The sequence below is a fragment of the Staurois parvus genome, unplaced genomic scaffold, assembly GCF_062004578.1.
Source record: "Staurois parvus isolate SC_StPar_1 unplaced genomic scaffold, SC_StPar_1.0 ptg000426l, whole genome shotgun sequence".
Classification (NCBI taxonomy): domain Eukaryota; kingdom Metazoa; phylum Chordata; class Amphibia; order Anura; family Ranidae; genus Staurois; species Staurois parvus.
The window spans coordinates 443,675-461,183 of NW_028318222.1; the positions used below are offsets into that span (position 1 = coordinate 443,675).

At 42.5% G+C, this 17,509-nt stretch overlaps 1 protein-coding gene across 1 annotated transcript in view; it reads left to right on the plus strand.

Moving 5' to 3' along the window:
• The window catches only part of PRKCH (protein kinase C eta), a 240,936-nt gene extending 223,755 nt beyond the window's left edge, over positions 1-17,181 (plus strand). Inside the window, exons 13-14 of the mRNA XM_089687472.1 lie at positions 13,664-13,807; positions 15,996-17,181. Coding sequence (XP_089543598.1) covers positions 13,664-13,807; positions 15,996-16,175 — 324 coding nt within the window. The 3' untranslated portion in view covers positions 16,176-17,181. The remainder of the gene's footprint in view (positions 1-13,663; positions 13,808-15,995) is intronic.
• The last annotated feature ends 328 nt before the right edge of the window (positions 17,182-17,509 follow it).

A 17,509-nucleotide genomic window follows, 5' to 3' on the forward strand; every position in this document is an offset into this window, starting at 1 on the left:
GTGCCTCAGTTTGAACCCTTTTTTAGGTGCTGTATGCCCATTACAAAAGCCATTAAACCCAGTGTATGTGGTGTTTAATACACTGACTTCTCCTCTTGCAGCTGCTGCTGACATCGCTCTCCAGGCTGCTATAAAGGTTCCAAGCGAAGTGTACTTGGTATCACTCTGCCTGGGACAGGAGCCAGCGCTAAAGAGGAAGCATCCGCTTATGCAGCTCCAGCTCTCTCCAGCTCCCGCTCTCTCCGTAGCTGCCTGGTTCCTCAATTGCCAGCGCTGGCTCGATGCCCTCTAATGCTGTAGGATGGCGGGTCAGCAAGCCCTTCGTATTGAAGTAAAGGCGGCCATACTTGGATTGAAATTCGTCTGGTTCAGCAGGGACTAGCTGAATTTCGATCCATGTATGGGCAGACTGGTTGTACAGATGTTGATTTTCCTGATCGACATGTTTTTCATGTTTTGAAGTTCCAATTCCAAATAAATGTGCTGCCTTAATGCAGTGCGCTAACACACAAAATCACTGCATTGTGTTAATACAGCATTGTGCAAATCTGACCCCAAAGAGGCTGTGGATAATGAGGGAGGCAGGAAGAGGTAGGCAAGTTTTGGCACTGTCATGAAGAATTAAAGTGATTCAGCCCTGACCAGAAGCTTTGGGAGGCTGCTGCCGGTATGTGTACATCTACATGCTTGTGTTTCATACCTGCAGCAGTTTGCCTATCTTTTCCTGATGACAGAATCTCTGTAAATCTATACTCCAGGCTTACCGTCAGTCTTGCACAGTTGTACAGGCTCCTCTTCTGTACAGAAAATGCTTACTTTGATTTCACTCGGTGCACTTGAATCCACAGCAATCCAGATAGAGCCCACCATATTCCTTAGCTGGAGGGTATCCTGCAACAACTAGCCCATGGGTGTCAAACTCAGTTACATAGTAGGCCACATCAGTATTGTGGTTGCCCTTAAAGAGCCAGTTGTATCTGTAAGTCTAGATGTCCAAAGCACCCTACCCCCCATTAGATCAGATGTCAAGAGCTCCCCACCATCAGAAGTCAAGTCTCCTATACTCCCTTACATCACAGTGCACCCCCACCTTGTGCTTCTGCTGGGAAAAAGCTGGGGGTGGATTTGGGAAGCAGAAAGTGCAGGGTCTGGAGAAGGACCAGAGGAGGTCTAGAGTCAGCTGCTGAAGTCTGCTGAGACCAGGAGAGGTGGTGCTGCAGCTGCAAAGAGAAGGAGTTCTGTCCTCCTCTCTGCTGCTGACTGCTTAAACAAGGTCGGGCAGAGACGAGGGAGGTGCTGCAGAAAGGGGGTGAGGGCCACATGAAATGGCCTGATCTAGCCCTTTCCTCCCCAGCCTAACTGTTCCTGGCCCACCCCTTTTATTTGATTGGATTTCAGTTGTTTCATTCATGGAAGGTCAGCATCAAATGTGAGCGTTTTGTAGGGCAGACACTCTTTATGCAAATGCAGCTTTCCTAGGAACATCCTGTCCTCCAGACTGGCATCTACCAACCAAAACATTTGATATATGCATCCTAAGAGCAGGGGCGGACTGACCATTTGGAAACTTGGGCACTGCCCGAGGTCAGTAGGGGGCCCCATGAGATGCCCCTGGTACCTTTTTCGAGTTTGGGCAAGGACACAGGGGCCCCATGATCTCCTATTGCCCGGGGGCCCCCTGAGATGTCAGTCCACCCCTGCCCAAGTGCCAACACACTGCTTGCATCAGGGTTGAGGGCTCCTCAAAGAGGTGCTATGATGTTTTCAGAAAGCTGTGTACAGCAGCTTGCTGGTCTCTCCCATTTGCCATGATATGCCTACATTGTGGACAGAAGTACAGAGACCCAGTGATAGTGTCATTGAGACTGAAATAAGGTATGTACTTAAAAAAAAAAAAAACTGATTTCATTTACTAGTTTCATTAATATTCTGATGAAGAGGGTGAAGAAACTAGAGAAGGCAAAATATAAGCAGATTAAACTTCAGCTTTAATTTAACTTTTTCCTTTAGACAGTTTTTTATATAATGATACTTTTATGTGTCTGGACTTGGCTCCTCAGAACAATAGCGAATCCAAGAAAGGCACACTAACACTGATACATTGTTCAATATAAGTTTGGATTAATCCCCACACTCATTACTGCCTAATCCCTTTACAATCCTAGTGACGCAGGTCATCTAAGAAACCAAGCATAGGTCCACCTTTCATTTTATAAAACGGCAAATGCTTATCACACCCCCACAGTGGTATCTCACAGTTATTAGTAGCAAACGTAGTGAAGGTTAATATGAATTGGGAGTATTCTTTTCTTTTTAAAGTAGATCCTTGATTTAAAACTCATTTATACTTCACATGACTTCATAGAACGCTCGTCAGCATATGTGGCTAAATCACATATTGTAAATTTAAAAAGCTCCTCTTTCTTGCCATGAGTAAAAATAGTGTCGCCAAGCTGCCATTATGTACAGCATATGCCAAGATCATTGTTGGTGTTTCATATCATTAGACACTGTTGAAAGTCCATAGTTTTGATTTAGACAGACCTTTTGGGGGGGGGGGGGAGAGAGGGAATCATAATTGAAAGGTGATTTACCCAGAGTAGAACTAATGGCCATGTACAGTGCTTTGTTAATGCTCTTAATACATGCTTTATGACCTTTATTAATAATTTCTGAAAGATGAGGCCACTTTAAAGCTAGGCATCAGGCTTTCTCCAAATTATTAGAATGCCTCCACCCCTCTTCCGCCCATCAGCCCCAGCTAAATATGGGTTTAATACCTGCTTTGTCCTGGGAATGATTTAACAGAGGAATACTTACTTTAATTCAGGGTTCTACTGTAGCTGGTGCACCCCTTCTCTTCAGTGCTGGAATATGCACAAGTGTTCTTATGTTGTCACATATTATTCGGGTCTAGTGGTGGCTGCTGGCTCTGATTTGTTTTTGAGAACATCCGCAGAAGGGGCAGCTACCAGAGCAGTTGGAGACCAGCAAGAAGAATGATTTTGGGGGACCATTAGCCACAACCAGAACGGGTAGGGAGGAAGACCATAAGACCCTGGATAAGGGTAATTATTTACCTGTTTTATGTCATCTAGACCTGAGGTCTCCAAACTTTCTAAACAAAGGGCCATTTTACTGCCCTTCAAACTTTAGGAGGGGGGGCTGTGGCCATTGGGAGTAGCAAATGCCCCAAGGCTAATGGGAGTAAACCATGCCTTAGGCTTGGTGGTTCATGGGAGTTGAAAAAAGAAATTACAAAATTGCATGAACAATAAGATGAAGAATAGTGCCCAATTGTGGGTGTCAGTGGGAGGAATAGTGCCCCGTTGTTGGTGTCAGTCAGATGAATAGTGCCCCATTGTTGGTATCAGTAGGATGAATAGTTCCCCTATTGTTGGTGCCAGTGGGAGGAATAGTGCCCCCTTGTTGGTGTCAGTAGGAGGAATAGTTCCCCTATTGTTGGTGCCAGTGGGAGGAATAGTTCTCTCCATTATTGGTGCCAGTGAGAAGAATAGTTCCCTCATTGTTGGTATCAGTGAGAGGAATAGTACGTTCGCAAAGGTTTCTTTGGGAAGTATGGTGCCCTGTGTCAATGGTAGGAATAGTGCCCCAAGGGCTAGATAAAGGCAAGCAAATGGCCACAGTTTGAAGACTACTGCCCTAGGCAGCATGAACATTTAATTCTTGGCATTTTAACAATTTAGTAAATGCCCAAAGTTGAACATTGCACCTACCAATCCAAAGTCCTCTTTCCAAAGGCTGAGTAAATTAGCCTGTTAAAATTTGCTTGGCTGTTATTCCTAGCTTCATATTGCTGCTTTTTTCCCTTCTATGTTAATACATAAAGGTTTTTGTGTAAAGATGGTTGTTATTCAGTTCCAGCTAAAGGTAAAATATAGTATCATTTCAGCAAACACATGTTTTAAGTTTTATTATTTGTTATTTTAATGACATATCACATTTTGCATGCTTGTTCCTACATACAGTATATTGATTGTATTAATTGTACAGATTTATAATTTATTGCCTAGATGGCGCACCAACCAGCTCAGTAAAATTGCATCATGCAACATGATTCACAGAGGAGAGAAAGGGTGAGCTGAAGAAAGTAATTTCACTCTGGTGCAAGTAGCAAGTCACACTGAGGCAAGCCAATAGTGCATGAGCTGGAGTGGAATCTCATTACATGCAGCCCGTTTGTCAGGAACGGACTCAGCACTGGTGGTGGGACTCACCTGCCATGTGGGCTGCAGTACCAGGGCTGACCAGCGGGTGCTCTCAGCAATCAGAAGCTCACTCCTGCAGGCAGCCATCACCTGAGGCTGATTGCAGGAGGTGTATTTAAGGAATGGCCAGACCTGCAGTCAGTGCCTTGGTGTTGTTTCCCATGAGCCCCTGTACCCTGTGTTCCTGTTCCTCTGCCTATCTGATTTGTTGCCGACTCTGCATTGTTCCTGACCCTGCTGACCATCTCCTGTTTAACCCCTGGCTTGCCTGACCATCCTTCTGCCTGATCCTCTGTACCGGCCTGCCCGTGAGTTACTGAACCCGGCTTGTGACCCTGACTATTCTCTGCCTGCTCCTCCAGTACCTCACTGTCCGTACGTTGCCGACCTGGCCTGCCTGTCTACGCCTGACGCTACCCAGACAATCCATCCAAGCACGGATCCAGTCACTACTGTCCAAACCTGCCAGCCCCTTCACATCAGGCTTTCCCCGCTACATACCCTCGGCGGACCCCTCTACCACAGTTGGGTGCACTCAGGGGCCGCGACCTGGTCTCAGTCCTGCGCCAAGTCCATCCCCACCATCGGGCTCTGGTGAAAAGGCAGACTGGGGCTTAGACTCCGCACCCTGGGGAATCCTGTTCTGTGGGTCACTAGAGATCCCGCCGGGCGGTGCCTGACAGTACCTTACGGCCCACCTGACCATTCCACCTCTTCAGCCCTGACTACGCCTGTGTTCCTGAAGCCTGCTACTTCCCTGTGTCAGTACACACATCTCTGGTCATACCGGGATCCCTGACACCGTTCATTGTGAGTCAGTCTGTGGCAGAGCTCACATGAGAAAAATGCAGTATAGAGAATCCAGTGGGGAAGGGAGATGTTTTCTCTTTTTTTTTTTTTTTTTTTTTTTATCTTGGCTTCTATATGCTTGTTTAACCCTGGCACTGTCAAATTACAAGACCAAAGCCTGTCACTTCATCTTTAATCCTTTGGTTATGTAAAGTGTCAGTCAGCGGTTTCCAGTGTTCCTGAGAAGGAGATATCAGACTGGGTTATTTTTGTCTGTGGGGGTTTCTTGCTATTCCTACACACTTCTTTATTTTAGCTGTAGATACGGAAATGTTGTGTAGCTTTTCTTGCAGCGCCCCAGGAGTATGCTATAAGTGTGTACATTTCCATCCTGTTGCTTAGTCTCATTCACTTCCTGTGGGAGAATCCATCAAATTCCGAGCTAATTTTAGAATGCAGATCTTCACCAGCACAGTGGTGTTCTAGAATATTCCTTTGAAAGTGTCAATTTTTTTCCTAACTCACATTAAAAAATATTTGTTTGTCCTGGTACAGGGAGCAGAATCTCATATACACATGAGAATTAAATCATTAAAGAGAATTAAATCACTTTATAGATTCTTTATAAAATATAAAAAAGAAGACTTTGTTTTGCATGAAACACACGTTTGAGATCTCCCCCAGAGTAGCGCGATGATATTAAGATCAGGAGACTGTGATGGCCACTCCAGAACCTTCACGTTTTTCTGCTGTAACCACTGGAGGATCAACTTGGCCTTGTGCTTAGGGTCATTGTCATGCTGGAAGGTCTAAGAGCATCTTATGCGCAGCTTTCTTGCAGAAGAATGCAAATTGTCTCCATGTATTTTCTGATAACATGCTGCATTCATCTTGCCATCAATTTTCACAAGATTCTCTGTGCCTTTAGAGCTCACACAACCCCAAAACATCAGTGAGCCACCACCATGCTTCACAGTGGGGATGGCATTCTTTTAGCTATAGGACTTGTTGACCTCTCTCCAAACATAGTGTTTATTGCTGTGACCAATAAGTTCTATTTTGGTATCGTCACTCCAGATTACAGTGTGCTAGATGCTGTGAGGTGTGTCAAGGTCTTGTTGGGCATATTGTAACCGGGCTTTGTTGTGGCATTGTCTTAGTAAATGATTCCTTCTGGCAACTCAACCATGCAGCACATTTTTGTTCAAGTATCGTCGTATTGTGCTCCTTGAAACAACCACACTATCTAATCATATACCTGACTCTAATCCTACAAATTTCCTGACTTTGTGCAAGTGTACAAAGTGGCTTCAAACAAGCATCAATTCTTACACTTGCACAAAGGGTTGTCACACCAAATATTGATTTGATTTAGATTTTGCCTCTGTTCACTCACTTTTCATTTTGTAAATTGATAGAAAAAAAATTTTTGAAAAAGAATCTTACTTTACAGCATTTCTGCACACCTGTCTAAAATGTATGCACAGTACTGTATATCTCATTCCTGGTGGGCTGCTGAGGATGCTGACAATCACTGTAGTATTCGGCGCTAAAACAGTGATTGCTGCTATATTTCGAGTCTCGTACTGAGTGCTATACTACTGTATACTGACTACAGGGGATCACTCACTCAGCACCACCACCATCATTTAGAGAATGCCTTGTATTTTATTAAATGAATACAAGGCAATCTCTGATTGGATGGGGTGGATATCCTGACATCACCACCCAGCCACCTCGTCCAATCAGAGAATACTTTTTATTTATTGAAAAAATACAAGGTGTACTGTGAGTGGTTGTGGTGCAGAGTCAATGACCCCTTTGGCCAGTGTGCAGTGGGGCAGCCACTCGGCACAGGACCTAAAAGACAGGAGCAATCACTGTAGTGGCGATTACAGCTACAGTCATGTTCAACGGTCCACCAGGCATCAAATATGCATACTGACATTGGTCCAAAGCTGGACCAGTGTAGCTACACAATTTAGATCATACTTGGAGTTCAGCTTGAAATGCAGTTTTTATGTTATCTCAAAATCTGATTCACTTGAGAGAGGGTCTTAATTTCTGATTTTCGATGAATACCCAGAAGTTTATTTTCTCTCTGAACGGCGGAATAAAGAGAAGGTAGAATTTTGTTTTGTGGGGGCTACTATTACAATTAACCTGTTGCAGAGCCCTGCATTGTCAAACCACAAGTTGCTTTAAGTGATAATGTGCAGGATACTGGCGGGTTGAGTATTAGTTTAAAGACATGTCTTCTTTGGTTAAAGCATGTTTAAACCAAAAAATATTAAAAAAAGAAAAAATCACAGGCTTCTCACCTGATTTGGATGACAAATATGTCATCCTCTTCATCTCCATTACATAGGGGCAGGGTATTTGAAGGACACTGCATTTTTGGCAAGATCAACAGATTTTTTTCTGTACTTCCTTAAAATTTACCTATCCTGAAAAATGAAAATGAATGCAGCCACCACATCTAAGGACTGGTAAGTTGCACTATATTACATTTTTGCACTTGGGTTTAAATATCCTTTAAGGTAGGCATGTACATTTGTTTTCATGGCCAGATCCTCTTTGCCACCATTCCGTCCCACCCTTGTAAAGATCCTCCTACTTTTCAAGACTTTTTTTTTTTCCTCCCTAAAAAAAAAAAGCACTAGGCCCATAGAAGCAGACCATACTTTTCTGTGTTTTAGATCTTCTTGTTTCCTGTTAAAGGATGTATAAACTCAAGGTCAAAACTGTAATATACTACAGCTTTTCAGTCCTAGGATGTGGTGGTTGTGGTCATTTTCTTTTTTTTATAAGCGGAGTACAGAAAATACCTGTTGATCTTGCAAGAAACATTGGGGTTGATTTACTAAAACTGAACAGTGCAAAATCTGGGGCAGCTCTGTATAGAATCCAATCAGTTCCCAGTGTTTTTTGGTCAAAGCTTAATTGAACCAGCTGAAGTTAAGACGCTGATTGGCTGCCATGCACTGCTGTACCAGATTTTGCACTCTCCAGTTTTGGTAAATCTCCCCCATTGAGTTCTTGTAACTTTCTATGTTATCCTATATGAACTACTGAAAACTACCTCCCCATGTAATGGAAAGGGAGTCTTTGTAGTCCAAGGAGAGCAGCCAGGGTTGGCAATGCTGCTCCTCATTAGATGAAGTATTGTGATTGTTGTCACCCTAGGACAGTAAAGCGTGTTACTGACAGGATCACTAAATTAAAATAAAAAATAAATAAAAAACTCAAGTGGTAACATGTCCAAACTTAAGTCTTAAAAAAAAAAAAAGAAAGGATGCAGCCACCACATATATTTATTAGTAAGTTGCAATTTATTACAATTTTTGTTTTTTGGTTCACTTACAGTAGGCATTGCCCACACCACCCAATGTAAGCAAGCATTACCACTGCCATATATTTTTTAAATGCTTGCCTAGATGACGATGTTCATAAGAGAAGGAGACCTTCCTACATACCACTTACTCTACTCAATAACCCTTCATGCTTATGGATCCCCTTGTGCTTTTTCAGTCCTTGTACAGCAAAGTAACCTGTGAAGGTAGAATGTTCTCTTATACACTACTTTCTTCAAAATATTATATGCAGTACCTATTGTAAATCACCAATATTCTAGCAGAAGAATAAGATTTCAAGCCCTGAAAATTATACCGCATATAAAACAGGTACACATTCCTATCTGAGTAGTTTGGATCACACAAGGTCATGCTGCCGTCCTGAGATTGCAGGTTTCAGCTAGACTAAATATGGCACTGCTGTGGTTGAGCAGCATTTAAAAAGAAATTTGAAGCCACTTTTTTTTTCCCTTGCACATTGTGGGTTTTTTGTGCACCAGAGCCATAAATATCCACTTTATTTAATTTCGGGAACTACTTGTAAATATTTCACTTACTTTCCCCCCCCCACCTGTTGGAGCTCAAACAGAACCAGCATTCACCATAGCGAGGTGGAATTTCTGCAGCTGGACGCTCGCCAGGGCAAACTGAAATGGCATCAGACAGTCTGAATGAGATGAACGCCGGACATTTTGGTTTTATACAAACAGGCTGACAGTATCATAAAATACACTTTAATAAATCTTCAGTCAGCATAGCTGGGATCCTTCTCCAACCTTAAACACCTGTAATTTATTAGTATCTTCTTTTTCATGCACTAGAAACACAAAATCCAGAATTGTTGCCATGGACAATACATACAGTTCTTGTTTCATACATGGATGAAGTAATAATAAATATTATTTTATATAGCACATTTAAAGGCAGAGTCTGAAAAGACAAGAAATACACAGGAAAAAACAGGTTAAAATAGGTGCAGTTACATGAAAGCTTGTCTAAAGAAAAAAGTTTAGATTTGATTTGAATGAGTTTAGAGAAAATGTCTCTGATGTTCTTTGGAAGTGAGTTTTGGGGTATAGCAGGTGAAGGCTCTGCCTCCCATCGAGTGTAGGTGAGTAGGGAGGACACACAGAAGACTAGAGTTTGAGGAACGGAAGTTATGTCTGCTAAATACAGACGGATGGGGATCAGTTTCCCCATCCACCCATCCATCGGATCGGTTGACAGATGGATGGAAACGGACAGGCGGTCTGTTTCCTTTCGACCACCCCATTGAGCAGGGGTCTCCAAATGTTGTAAACAAAGGGCCAATTTACTGTCCTTCAGACTTTAGGAGGGCTGGTCTGTGGCCATAAGGAGTTGAAATTGTCCTGGTGTCAGTGGAAGTAAAAAATGCATCTTTGGTATTAGGGGAAGGAATCGTGCCCCATTGCTGGTGTCAGTGGGAGGAATAGTGCCCTATCCTTGGTGTCAGTTTGAGTGCCTCATTATTGGTGTCAGTGGGAGGCATATTGCCCTGTTGTTCGTGTCAGTGGGAAAAATAGGACCCCGTTGTTAGTGTCAATGGGCCCCATTGCTGATGTCAGTAGCAGGAATTTTGCTCCATTGTTGGTATCAGTGGGAGGAATAGTGTCAGCATAGCAGAGCAGATACAGACCTATCATCTGCCTGCTCTGCAGGAATCAGCGGAGAGATCCCCGCTGAGCAGGCAGAACCGCTTGATGGAGTCTGCTGCATCTGAAAGGGGCCTTTACTGTAAATGTAGCTATCCCAAACTAATTTAAACTAGTTAAAAGAAGCAAGAATTGGTAATCGGGGACAGATGCAAAACTGCAAAATTGTTTGTAGAAACACGCAATGCATCATTACATAAATAATTAAATGACAACTCCAACCATAAAAAAATATTAAAGCTTTATTAAAGCAGAACTAAAGTCCCACTGTACGGAATTGCTAGGAGCAGGAATTTTTCACTGGAGGGACATGCAAAGATTCGCGCTCCAAGCAATTTGTATTTCCATGTGTATTGTAGGACACATTGGGAATAGTGTCAGGGTTGATGTTGTTCCTGTACGCGTATGCTGGAGGTACTTTGACAGTGGCTGTCCAGTGACATGGTCATTTTAAGTGTAAAGGGGAGGGGTCATACGGTATCAGATAAAGGGTTGTGCTGAAAAGTGGGAGCACAGGAGAGGGATGAAGCAGTCGCAGGAACTGTATATTGGGGCAGATATTTACCTAGTTTAACCACCTTCCACCCGCCATATAGTACAATGATGGGCGCAAGGTGGTTCTCTCATTCTGATAGGACATCATATGACGTCCTTCCATTCTCACCGCGCATGCGCGGCTCAGGGAGCGCGCAGCGCGGCGATTGCCGGTGCGCTGTGTCCCTCGGACACAGCGGATCACGGAAAGAGCCGAAGATGTCGGCTCAGTCATATGATCAGCTGTGTCCAATCACAGCTGATCACATGTAAACACGGAAATGCCGGTTATCGGCATTTCTCTCCTCTTGAGCTGTCACGCTGACAGCTCGAGAGGAGAGGAGAGCCAGAAATCGGCTTTGCGCGGAGCGGACATGTACACTGATCCATCAGGGCACTGATGGCCACCTGTCAGTGTCCATCAGTGCCACGTGTCAGTGCCACATCAATGCCACATATCAGTGCATACCAGTGCACATCAGTGCCACATAGTGCCCATCTGAGCTGCCTTTCAATGTCACCCATCAGTGCCAGTCAGTGCCACCTATCAATGCCAATCAGTGCCACCTATCAGTGCTGCCAATCAGTGTCGCCTATAAGTGCGCATCAGTGCCGCCTGTCAGTGCCGCCTAACAGTGCCAGTCAGTGCTGCCTAACAGTGCCAGTCAGTGCCGCCTATCAATGCTGCCTATCAGTGCTGACTTTCAGTGCCCATCAGTGATGCCTGTCAATGCCCATCAGTGCAACCTACCAGTGCCTCCTCAGTGCCACCTATCAGTGTCCATCAGTGCAGCCTATCAGTGCCCATCACTGCAGCCTCATTAACGCACATCAGTGAAGGAGAAAAATCACTTATTTACAAAATTGTATAACAAAAACTAAGAAAAAAGTTTTTTTTTTCAAAAATTTCAGTGGTTTTTTGTTTGTTTAAGAAAAAATAAAAATCCCAGAGGTGATTAAATACCACCAAAAGAAAGCTCTATCTGTCTCAAAAAAAGATAAAAATGTCATATGGGTACAGTGTTGCATGACCGCGCAATTGTCATTCAAAGTGTGACAGCACTGAAAGCTGGAAATTGGCCTGGGCAGGAAGGGGGTGAAAGTGCCCGGTAGGCTAGTGGTTAAAAAAGTAATTAGGACATATAAAAGCATGCCAGTGCCAAATTCAGAAGTCATTTTTGGGCTTAAGCATGGAAACTCTCATGATTGCAGCAGTATTATAGCAAGCATACATTGGTATGAAAAGATATGAACTACCAGACAATGCATTGGCTAGGAAAACCACTTCATTTAACTGCATACAGATTTTCTACAAAGCAGTCATTCACCTCTACTGGAGGTCACGAGGTTATCAAGAAGCTGGAGACTTAAGCAAATGCTAAAAATATTGTGCTCCAAGATTAATGGTGGGTAGGAATCAAACAAGCTGGAGTTGTCAGGCTTGTTAAACTATTATTGATGGAGCCAAACACTTGAGGAGCCATGTCCTTCAGAAGGTCAGCAGGAGAAAGATATACAGCTGCTGTAAATATCTTCTCAGCTGGCACATGAGCCAAGACAGTAGTGCTTTGGATGGCTGCCTGGAGAATCACACAGAGTGCTGAAATTTGTACTTAAAAGGATGAATGATTCAGTAAGTGAAAGTATTACAGCTGGACTCAGGGCATATATGTGAAAAAACAATTGTTACAAATATGGATTTTAAATGCAACTAATCTAAATACCTGAATTTGACTTGATTTCTGTCTCTTGTAATTCTCTGTACAACAACACTGAGACAGAGGCAGTATCTGGGGCCAATCAGGTGTCTTGCATGCACATGTGCTGATGAGGAACGAGCAAAGAAATTACTTCATCGTTATGTTGCTGCCTTTGTATTGTCCAGTTAAGCCGGCCATAGGTGGATCGATAGTTGGAAAGTTCAGCAGGGACTCCAGTCCATGTGTGGCCACTCCTGCTTGACAGAAATCGATTTAGCTTTTTTGAAAACTTTTCTTGATCAGCAGCTGCAGCCACTCATCTTTGTATTTTGACAGCAGAGAGTCCATCTGTCAGAATACAATGTGTCAGTGGGGGAGGATTCCTCTATCCATCCCACTTGTGTGGATGGAGAAATCTGTTCATTTTTTTTGTGGGTGTGTCTAACCTGCTGGCTGAAAATAAAAAATCGATCCATCTATGGCCCGCTTTACATCCTGGGAGTAGGGAGGGTATCTAGTTATAGTACTTACAGGCCATGCTGTCTGGCATAGCTGGGTAATTGTTTGGACTGGATGGATAAAATCAAATCTTTTGAGAGCTACGTCAATGCTCCTCTATGTATTTCAGCTGTGGATTTACCTGTTTGTCTGGTGTAGCTTTAAAGGAAAGTAGATTATATGTACACAGGATCACATTTATCAAAAGGCACTGCATAAGGCACTGTGGGCCTTTAGAAACTACAACATTTCCTATCTGATAAACAGCAATAAACAAGACTGTAACAGCTACTCTAGACAGCACAATTACAGCCCACACAGGACCAGAGAACCCAGACATTGTTCCATATCCTAGATTGTAAGCTCGAAAGAGCAGGGCCCTCGATCCCCTCAAATTTTTGCATTGTATTGGTATTGTTCTGTCACATGTTCTGTCCCCCTTTGTAATGTACAGTGCTGAGCGAACTATTGGCGCTTTATAAATACTGAATAATAATAATAATAAAAGATGTGTGATAAGGAGCCGGGGCAAGGCTTTGGTTGCTTCAGATGCATTTTTCTATACACAGCCGGTAGGGCAAGTTCACACTTGTCCATTTTCGTGCAGTAAATTCATTCATTCTTTCCTAAGGGGCTCTGATAGTGAGATCTCTGTGCTAAATTCCTGGATCTGCACACCTGCTTTGGACATTAGGAGAGGCTACCGCTCTCCTTATTGGATTTTTTTATTCACTTTATATGATTTGTTGTGATGTAGATAATATCAGTATTAGGAAGGAACTGGAATTACTGAAAAAAAACCTGATAACTTCTCATGATTTATCATTTTATGTATGTAGGAAGATCTCAGTAAAGTTTACTAATTGCATGCTTCCCTCTCTTTTTAGTTCATGAAGAAAAAGCCCAATAAGCGCCTTGGAAGCCTGGCCTTAGGGGGAGAGAAAGCCATCATTTGGCATCCGTTTTTCAAAGACATTAACTGGGATCAACTCAACCGAAAAGAAATTGAGCCTCCATTTAGGCCCAGAATTGTAAGTATTACATATTCCAAAGTCATCACTGTAGTTTGGTCCATTTACAGTAGATTCCGGCTCAGAACGCAGAAGCCTTATCTAGTCCAAAGATTTACAGACTGAATTTGTTAATTTGTCATGGGTCCAGGCAGATTGTGGTCAGTCCACAAGTGGACATACCATCTGAGTAGATGCACAAGGAGCCCTGAGACTTTTGGGCTCATTCATCTTCGATTTAAATCTGATGGACACTCTCCAATCCCTTAGACTAGGCAACTGTTTACTTGTAGGGCAAATGAAAAGTGAAAGGCGTTCTTCATCACACCATGTCACACAGGTGATTCTTCTGCTAGCAGAAGCACAGAAAAGAACCTTCTACTTATCCTATTGGAATCACACCCTCGCTTGGCCAGAATACTGGAGAATGCCACTTGCTAACAGGGGAGCGACATCTCGCTGATCCGGCTAATGAATGCCATAGCCAAATTTAAGTGTTCTGTTAGATCCTATCCCTAGCATCTGGATTGCTTGTGTGACATAGACCTAGTTTGTTCTACTGGTTTAGCAGTATCCTGAGCAGAAGTAAGTTCCAGAATGTTTACCCCATTTTCTTGTTGATGCTATTTTGGCCTGGAAATAGGGGTTGTTTGCAAAGGCTTCCATCCATCCGTCTACCTGTCCATCGAGTAAATATGAACAGAATTGGTTTTAAACAACAATTTTGCAGATAATCTATTCTATTGGCACTCCGGGGCTGTGTAAACAGCTTAAAAGTGATCTCTCAAGGTTAGTAATGTCTATAAAATAACAGCACTGCTTCAAAACGAGCACTATAAAACACCTGCATATGCTTCTGCTAAAGTGGAACTTTACATAAAATGTGTGTAAACCGGCAGGTTATTAAAGAAGAAACATGCTGAGCTTGTTTTTACACAAGGCAGATAAGCTGTTCACTTTGCAAGGGGCATTTTCCTTAACTCATGTGACTCACTCACTTTGCAATGAATAAAAAGTCACATGCAAAAACAAAAAAATTAAAAAGCAAAAACATCATTCATTATGTGAAGAGTAATTCTCTGCAGAGTACAAATTCTCTTGCAAAGTGAACAGCCTATTTGCCTGTACACCAGGTTCCCACTTGTGCAGGTCATTTGAATGGCCGCATGAAAATTGTATGATGCTTTTGACCATGTGATTTCCCTGCGATCCCCGCACCTGCAAATGCACTGTGGGTTGAGATCCATGGGGGTGTCATTAAGAATGAATGGCAGACCCGCATGTTCCTTAAGAGCAGCGTGATTTAGCTATGGGTGGTTGCGGATGCAGGAACAAGTGCGATTCCTGCAGCTGCAACCACCCTGCATAGTGTGGGCAAGTGTGAACCTAGGCTTAGTAAAACACCCTCAGCATGTTACTTCTGCAATAAAAAACCCTGTCTGTTTGCACATATTTTATGTAAAGTTCCACTTTAGCAAGAGCATATGCAGGCTTTTTATAGTGCTCATCTATAAAATAACCCCACTTCTTCAGAATGGGAACACTATAAAAAGCCTGCATATGTGTTTGCTAAAGTGGAACTTTACATAAAATATGGGAAAGCAGACAGGCTTTTTTATTGCAGAAGAAACATTTTGAGGTTGATTTACTAAAGGCAAATAGGCTGTTCACTTTGAAGAGAATTTGTATTCTGCAAGGGAATTCCCCCAAACATAGAGAAGTGAAGCTCTGCTGACTTCCTTCATCTAATCATATGCAAGCAAAAATACTTTTTTTTTCTACCTTGCTTGATTGGGCATTCTGTGCAATGTGAGTCACTAAACCAAGGGAAAATTCCCTTGCAACATGAACAGCTCAATTGATTAGTAAATCAACCCAAATATGTCGCTTCCACAGTAAAGAACTCTTTCCTGCCATCTGTGACTTTTCTGAGAGTGTAAATGGAGTTGCGCATGCAAGTCTAGATTCTGATACAGAGATGCATAGGAATGTAAAAGGAGATCTTGGAGTTTTATTTTGTGGAAGGCAGGGCTATGTGACTAGGGTCGGGGTTCTGGGTAGAACTTTTTATAAATGAGGTTAGTCCAGACCTTTAGCTCCGAGTCCTCTTTTACTTAACATCTCAGGAAACTTCAGTGATTCATGTTGCTGAGTAAACTATTCTTCGATGATTTGACTGTGAAATAATGTTTCTTATTTTATTGTCCAGAAAACCAGGGACGATGTGAGCAACTTCGACCCAGAGTTCATTAAAGAGGAAGCAGTGTTAACCCCGATCGATGAGCGGTTGATCCCAATGATTAATCAGGATGAGTTCAGGAACTTCTCATACACAGCTCCGGACCCTCAAGGTATTGCACAGGATGGAAATGCCCATATGCTGCAATGAGATGCAGGCCAGCAGAGTTTAGCTCCGTCTCTGCAGAATGAAAAAAAACATGACAGCAGCCCAGGACAAGAGAAGCAGCCAATGTGTGTCTGTTGGTATAGTGCATTCCTGCGCTGCGGAGATTATTTATAGTGCCGGTACTGTATCTGCATGCTCTGAATCTTAAGCATCCACTGTTTGAAAGCTGATGGCTCCAGCATTTGACACATGACTGTGGTGGAGATTTCTCCAGACCCTTTAAATGCCACATTCTTGCTGCCTCTGGCTTGCAATCTGCAACTGAAATCCGTCTGTGCTGAACCAACCTGCGAAGGATGGAAGTTCCCTGCTTGAGGCTGCAGCTTCAGTCTCCGCTTCACAGCTGTAGGCACACCAAAGCCAAAATGGTGCAACATTGCAGGAGACGCTTGAGAGTAGGAAATAACTCAGAACTGTGAAAAGCTATTTTTTATGCTGTTACAAAACTGGTCCTTTTCCATTCTTATAGCCATAAAAAAAAGGAGGAGGTAAAAAAAAAAAAAAAAAAAAAAAGGAAAAACCACATTATGAACCGGGTCATCAAATCACACACAATCTCCTTGAATCCAGATAAAGTTTGAAGGACAAAATTAAACCAAGATACTTTTGGATCCTTACTAATGCTGAAACACATCCTAAGAGGGTCCTGCTGCAACAAAGGATAATGGCTTTCCACCAGCAGGTGGCACAATTGAGCAATATGGCCAACAATATATTGGAGGCGTATTTGAAAATGAAGTTCATCTGATTTTACTTTTTTTTTTTCCTAACTAGCTACTCCTCCCCGGCAGGTAATAGGACGTGGACTGTTACATAAGAGCACAAGATACAGCACAAACTAATTTAATTGTGTTCCTTTTTTTTTTTTTAATTTTTCTATTTTATTTCGTACTTGAAAAAAAATCAACCAAACTGAATCCCCTTCTTCATACTGATAATGTTTTATTCTGTAAGAGGGTTCCTTAACAAAAAAAGCTTTAGAAATGTTCATTGTGTATGTGGTTGATACATAAGCTTGAAAGCACTATAGAGCAAACCACAGAGTACATGCAAAACAAAGGCTGGTTTATCTGCTAATGTGGCACACAGAACAATGGAATAAATACAATATTTATTTAAACATTTTATAGATATATATATATATATATATATATATATATATACATATACATACACATACAGTGGGGATCGAGAGTTTGGGCACCCCAGCTAAAAATATGTATTAATGTGCATAAAGAAGCCAAGGAAAGATGGAAAAATCTCCAAAAGGCATCAAATTACAGATTAGACATTCTTATAATATGTCAACAAAAGTT